Source organism: Anguilla rostrata, chromosome 17 (genome assembly GCF_018555375.3).
Source record: "Anguilla rostrata isolate EN2019 chromosome 17, ASM1855537v3, whole genome shotgun sequence".
Classification (NCBI taxonomy): Eukaryota; Metazoa; Chordata; class Actinopteri; order Anguilliformes; family Anguillidae; genus Anguilla; species Anguilla rostrata.
The window spans coordinates 14,723,251-14,729,909 of record NC_057949.1 but is presented as its reverse complement, the minus strand read 5'-3'; the positions used below and the strand labels follow the sequence as shown (position 1 = coordinate 14,729,909).

Sequence of the window (6,659 nt, the reverse complement as noted above, 5' to 3'; positions counted from 1 at the left end):
TTCCCCACCCTTACCTCCTCCCCACCACCCCCCTCCCTCCTCCTGTCCATGATCGACTGTGACAACACGCCCCCTCCCCAATTCTAAATCTATAGACAGACCTTCGAAAATTACTCCATGACTCAAGCGTCTTTCCTTATCCTTCAAATCCAATAATTTCCGCCGCATATAACGGTAAACAATTCTCCACGGCCATAATCATAAAACGCAATGGACAGTCATACACTTACGCACGGCGACACACCTCTCATTTCCCCGGAACCTCTTTACTGTCATCACAACCTTGCAAATAAGGGGCGGTTAACTTCAAGCGGCTGACGCATATTCGGCGAATATTCTCGTGTTAGCTTCTGGTCTACGGTTGACATTTAATAACAGGAGCCTAATCATCATAATAACAGATAACAGGACTACAAACGCGAGTTGACTCTCGTGTTATACAAAAGGCATATTAGAGACGCATTTGGCTACAAATGATCTCTATGGTCACGGAGAATGGGGCATAAGTTCCCTCTTTTACAACTCCTACAATGCAAGAACTTCCCTCTTTCTCGGCTCTTACTCGCCCAGTTATTTGTTTATTGTTATTACCTTGACTTCCTGCTTCCCTGAGTATGAATAGTCTATCCTATATAAGGATCACCCACTTGCATCTCTAGGTAAACTAGGGATACATTACATGGACTGATATTATTTACTATCCTTTTATTAATATTTATTTATGCATTATTTATTTGCCATGTGTATGTAAAATCTTATTTATTATTTAACGAAAATTCAGATTAGCATTTTTCGTTTTCCTTTTGCTCCTCTGTGTAGTCTGTCTGTCTTTCTGTCAGTCTGTCTGTTTCCATCTGTGATGCCTTCCCCAGCTTTCACTGGTCTTCTCTCCCTCTTTGCACTCGTTCATCTCTCCCTCTCTTTTTATCTTCCCAACCAATCTCCTTTGTCCTTTGATGACCAAGTCAGGGAAAGACATCTATACACAGGTATTATTATTGGAATGATGATGATGCTTATTATTATTATTATTATTGCAATTGCTACTATTATTATTATTATTACTTTTGTTATTATTATTATTGCTATTGATTATTATTATTATTATTGCTATTGCTACTAATATTATTATTATTATTGCTAATAATTAATAATATTATTACTTTTGTTGTTGTTATTATTATTATTGTTATTAATACTACTACTACTACTAATAATAATAATAATAATTATTATTATTATTATTATTATTATTACTGGCAGGTGTTGTTGAAATGCCACCAGAGGTCACAGATTGCTGTGTGTGCATTACCCAGGAAAGCTGCCAGTACTGGTGCTAATAACCCATTTGCTTTCCAAGAGAACAAAAGACAAGGACTGTTCCTGGAGATTTCCCAAGACGGCACGGTGAGGGGGACGCCCGTCCAGACAGTCAACAGTGAGTCATTACCGCATCACTCCAGACAAAATGGAGGCCTGCTTTCACACTGTGAAAGTTGCCTGAAATTGACGCGTAAGGATGTGTTAGCGCCGGTCCAATGTTCGGGGTCTGCGTTCTTTAGGGTTCTCACCGCAGCAATGCTGATCTCAGGTCAGCTCTCCCGGGTCCGTGTTCTGTTACGGATCCTGCTTTTTCTGTGTGAGCTAAAATGCAAAACTGAGATCAGCACCCCGACATGATTTATGAAAATGAATCCAGTTCAATTCTTCTGTTTCAAGGCATCATTATTATTATTATCATTATTATTATTATTACAGCTGATATTGACATTTTACCTCTTGCTCATAAGTTATACTACTTACTGTCAAAACGCCTTATTTCCACAGGAATCTTTTGTACCTTTTAAGTTAATCTGATTGCCTGTGCGTCTGTGTGTCATTAATGATATTATTATTAATCATAACATCAGCTGTGAGATTGTAGGCCTATTGATCAACATTATTCATTGAATTGCTATGACGTCTGTTCCATCGCTGTTTGATAATCTGTTGCTCAAATTAATTTTATTTTGTTCAGACACAGCGTGTCACTAATGACTCATGACTAATGAGTGATTCTGATTGGTGCGTGTGCGTGCTCTAGGTGTACTGGAGCTGAGGTCCGTTAGACCAGGTGAAACTGTCATAAAAGGAGTCTCATCCTCTCTGTACCTGTGTGTGGACAACTCAGGACATCTAAGAGGCCAGGTGAATCATATTGATGTTTAACATTGCGCTTAAGAACATTTCAGAAACTCAATGTGAAATGTGAACTCCATCGCACAGTGACAATCCTTTCTAATCAAATGTATTGGTCTATTTTCCTCAGCAGCAGTACAAACAGGCAGACTGCACTTTCAGGGAACTGCTCCTGTCGGACGGATACACCGTTTTCCAGTCCCCGCATAACGGGCTTCCTATATCCCTTTCCTCGAAACCGTCTGGTGTGAAATACGCCCGTCCCTTTTATCAGTTCCTTCCCGTGATGAACGAGCTGATCTTGGGGATGGAAAGGGTGAAGAAAGAGAAGGGAAAGCTGAGCGAGAGACAGGAGAACGTGGATCTGGAATCTGACGACCCGCTGGGAATGAGGATATCAGCGGCTGATGTTTGGTCCAGTCCGGGGTTCCACAGTAGATAACGATAAGAGAAACACGGCGCACGAGCGCAGGACCGTCCGCGCACGCACAGTACCACTGCGTGTCTCCATCACATACAGAGTCGGGCGGTGAATTGCTACTGCATTAACGTGTGCAGTAGCCGATACACGTGCCATTACAATGCAACCCGGTTACACACGGCACTGTTGATTTGTGCAATAAGTGGCCGTTAAATGCGATAGCGATGAATTGCAGAGCTGCGGGACAGCAAACTGCAGGCTGATGCAGAGCGTTTTAAATGCGATGTGGTTAAAAAAAAGGGCTATATGTTAGTGCCGTGCATGTTACCTCACCATGCCGGAAAAATAGTGTCTTTGAAAGTTACTGAATACATTTTTTTTGTTTCAACTTTTTATCACGTATTTTAGTTTAGTATTTATTTATCTTACCGTGTGAGAGCTGAACTGTTTAAATGGTGTAAGCTGAAATGTTCAATTATAAAATAAATGCAGTCTCTACTAATGTTGTATTCAGGCTGTATGTTATGTAAATATTCAATGATCACATCAGGTCAATACAATATTTCTATCGCTATGTACCCAGCAAAACCTGCAGGGAAGTTTTATTGAATATATACCAATACATATTTATAAATAAAGATTACACAATATGTGCAGACAAGGACAAACACCCACACGCGCGCACACACACACACAACACCTCTCTCTCAATACCCCCCCCCCCCGTCAGTCTTCTGCATAGTTAACATAAAACCTGGGGTAGTACATTACAGAATGGTAAACAATGCGGTACAGTATACCACAGTGTGCTCTCATGTTGCCCACGCCAGACTTCAACCCGAAAGACTGCCAGACATTCATACTCTAGGCATGGTGTCTCTTTCCGACTGAAGACATGTGTGCCTTATAAAACCTCAATAAAGAATTCTACCTGGGAGTCTAAACTTACCCTGGAGAATACTGAATTATATCCTCCTCAGACGCAGCTGTTTGTGTTTGTCCCCTGTAGGAGACATGGGTCTCTGGTCTTAATCTCTGGAGCCATTTATTCAGTTCTTCCGAAACCAACACTACGATGGACATTCAATAAAATTAAATATATAATAATTTAGAAAATATATGCTCTTGTCCAAGACGTGTATTATGTCATAAACACTAAAATGCCTACACTTTTTCTGTCAGGTTTCAGGAGGATATGAGAAATATATATGTATGTTTGTGTGTGTGGTTACCCTTATCTAGGCAACAATATTAAATTTACCAGTGAAAGTTACCAGACACAAAAAAGCATAATGATATGCGTCTATTAGAAGTTATTAGAACAAACCGTAAGCCAGTTCATTTCAGATATACATCACGTTTTAGCTTTACAAATAAATATACAGTTAACTTTAGATCAAACTCAAAAAAGTTATAATGAATAATAATGACTAATAAACACAATCATAAATACATAAATAAATAAAGCCAGCTGTAACTCTTTTGTCTCTGAAGGTACCATACAGTAGTAAAATATGAATAAACATCAAACTTGCAATTTTGTTTTATTCTGTCCTTTACACGGGTATTAACTCATTTTACTTTCTGTGTGCAAAGTTGCCCAGTCTGCGTGCTGTGTTTGTTTCTTTGTAATACAAAGCAATGTAATACAAATACAATGTGTGTATTTGTGTGTGTGTGTGCATGTGTGAGTGTGTGTGTTTGTGTGTGTCTGCGTGTGTGTATGTGTGTCTGTGTGTGTGTGTGTGTGTGTGTATGTCTATGTGTGTGTGTTTGTACTACTATCTTTGTGAGGACCATAATGTCCTCACAAGGATAGAAAGATGAGGAAGATTACGGGAAGTGAGGACATTTTGCTGGTGCTCACAATTTCAAGAGGTTGTTTTAGGGTTAAGACTTAGGGTTTAGGGTTAGAATTAGGTTAAGATTAGGGTCTGTATGTGTATGTGTGTGTGTGTGTATGTGTGTATATGTGTGTGTGTGTGTGTGTGTGTGATTTTATGTATACATCTCCTTTTTCTCTCAGACCTGGGTAACCAGCGGCTCTCTCAGATACATGTTCCCTCCTCTCTGCTCCGCCCCCTGCCCAGAACACAGTCCCTTGAGCAGGGTCCGGTTGAGCGGGACGCAGATGCCCCCGTTGCCCTCCGCCTCCAGAGGCAGGTAGTCGCCGCCCCCCTCCCCTCCGCCCTGCCCGTCGTCCTCATTCTCCCACAGCGAGGTGCTGACGTGCCTGTACTCCGTGGTGTCCTCGCACTCCGTCTCCCGGTGGTAGAAGTAGCTGAAGTTGGAGACGATGACGGGCACGGGCAGCGAGATGGTCAGCACGCCTGCGATGGCGCACATGGTGCCCACCAGCTTCCCGCCCACCGTCACCGGGTACATGTCCCCGTAGCCCACCGTCGTCATGGACACCACCGCCCACCAGAAGGCCTCGGGGATGCTGGTGAAGGCCGTCTCCTTGTGGTCGACCTCGGCGAAGTAGACGGCGCTGGAGAAGAGGATGACTCCGATGAAGAGGAAGAAGATGAGGAGGGCCAGCTCGCGGAGGCTGGCCCTCAGCGTCTGGCCCAGGATCTGGAGCCCCTTCGAGTGGCGGGAGAGCTTGAAGATCCGGAAGACGCGCACCAGCCGGATGACCCTGACGATGGCCAGCGACATGGCCGGGGACGTGCCCTTGGACTTGGCCAGCTCGGTGCCCAGCGTGATGAAGTAGGGAATGATAGCGAAGAAGTCGATGACGTTCATCACGTCCTTGAAGAACAGCGTCTTGCTGGGCGAGCAGGAGAAGCGCATTATCAGCTCGAAGGAGAACCAGCAGATGCACATGGTCTCCACCAGGAAGAAGGGGTCGACGAAGGGGTTGTGCGGAGGGTGGGCGGGGGTGCTGCTGTTGGCGTTGGCGCTGGTGTGGGGGTGGTGGTGATGTGCGGTTGACTACAGAAAACAGGAGGAAAGAAAAGATTTTTCATCCACTATCTCTAGCATTATGTAACTTGGTAGCCCATAGATTTTGTAAGATGCTTTCAGATTTCGAAGGGGCATGTTATAGAAGCAAATGATCTCGACAATTGCGTTGTAATTTCAAATACCATGTCTCCAACGAGCAGCAATTAAAGCAGTCACAGCAATGCTCACCTGACCAAACTGGAGTTCCCACCGGATTCCTCAGGCCATAAGCCACATTCCGTAACACATTTGTTATTTTCTGTGTTTTACCTCCAGCAATTTCTTAGCTCATATGGCCAAATCTGTTTTTCAGAAAGACTGAGCTCTTGATATATTTTAGTTTGTGAAACACCTGAGAACAGTTAGTTAGTTAGCATCACAAAAAAGCAAACAAACAAGAAAAATATCACTCAAATTGGCTAATAAAATGTATAATTCAGTATATTTTGAGTTCTGTCACGTTAATGCAGTGTACTAATTGTGATTTTAAAGCATAGTAAAACCGATTAAGATGAGTTTAAAATCCACCAAGAAGCTTTATTTAATCACCATTAAAAAGAGAACAATCATTGATCTGTGATTTTGGTGCAAATTATTAATAATTTCCCCTGGTACCTTTGTCAAACTGTAAAGCAAAATCAACAAAAGGCTTTCTGTGTCATATTATTAGAAGCTGCCACAAAATCTTGAGGCAGAATCTTTGGTGGTTCAGCCTGTATGAGCGTGGTACTATAAACAGAGACCTCTAAGGGTGGCCCCATTACTAAGAGAAGCCATTTGATGCACCAATTTGAAGTTGTTCTTCAAAACGAATCCCAGGACCCCCGAGAGGCGATGGGGACACTGTGTTACAGGTTACGGGATGTGTGCTTATGCCCATTTGCCAGGTTTTCACTGCTGCAGCGGTATTTTTCCCGTTCCTATGTCCTTTTCTGCACACGCACATGTGCATCTCTTTCAGGGAAAACCAAGAACATTCATTTGAACAGTCCACAAATTCCAAACGAGATCATCTCATTGGAAAAAGGATAGCGTTGAGCAAATAGGGTTATCAAATGAACAGTTTCCATGCCACCGTCCAAGAGTGAGTAAGTGAGTATATTAATATGGT

At 42.7% G+C, this 6,659-nt stretch overlaps 2 protein-coding genes across 2 annotated transcripts in view; one reads left to right on the top strand and one right to left on the bottom strand.

Moving 5' to 3' along the window:
- The first annotated feature begins 683 nt into the window (after nucleotides 1–683).
- LOC135243530 (fibroblast growth factor 21-like) lies at nucleotides 684–3,068 on the top strand. Its single transcript, XM_064315437.1, has 4 exons — nucleotides 684–989; nucleotides 1,361–1,438; nucleotides 2,084–2,187; nucleotides 2,309–3,068. Exons 1-4 carry the CDS (start codon nucleotides 860–862, stop codon nucleotides 2,618–2,620), a joined length of 624 nt encoding a protein of 207 aa, XP_064171507.1. The 5' UTR covers nucleotides 684–859; the 3' UTR covers nucleotides 2,621–3,068.
- Nucleotides 3,069–3,161: 93 nt separating this feature from the next.
- The window catches only part of LOC135243529 (potassium voltage-gated channel subfamily A member 7-like), an 11,042-nt gene continuing 7,544 nt past the window's right edge, over nucleotides 3,162–6,659 (bottom strand). The window contains exon 3 of the mRNA XM_064315435.1: nucleotides 3,162–5,536. Coding sequence (XP_064171505.1) covers nucleotides 4,622–5,536 — 915 coding nt within the window. The 3' untranslated portion in view covers nucleotides 3,162–4,621. The remainder of the gene's footprint in view (nucleotides 5,537–6,659) is intronic.

What these genes read in the sequence shown, in the direction of transcription:
- LOC135243530 (XM_064315437.1), top strand. Translation starts at nt 860, where the DNA reads ATGCCTTCCCCAGCTTTCACTGGTCTTCTCTCCCTCTTTGCACTCGTT. An exon ending in GGAAAGACATCTATACACAG is followed by an intron (nt 990 to 1,360) that starts GTATTATTATTG and finishes TTGCTTTCCAAG; the next exon opens with AGAACAAAAGACAAGGACTG. An exon ending in CAGGACATCTAAGAGGCCAG is followed by an intron (nt 2,188 to 2,308) that starts GTGAATCATATT and finishes TATTTTCCTCAG; the next exon opens with CAGCAGTACAAACAGGCAGA.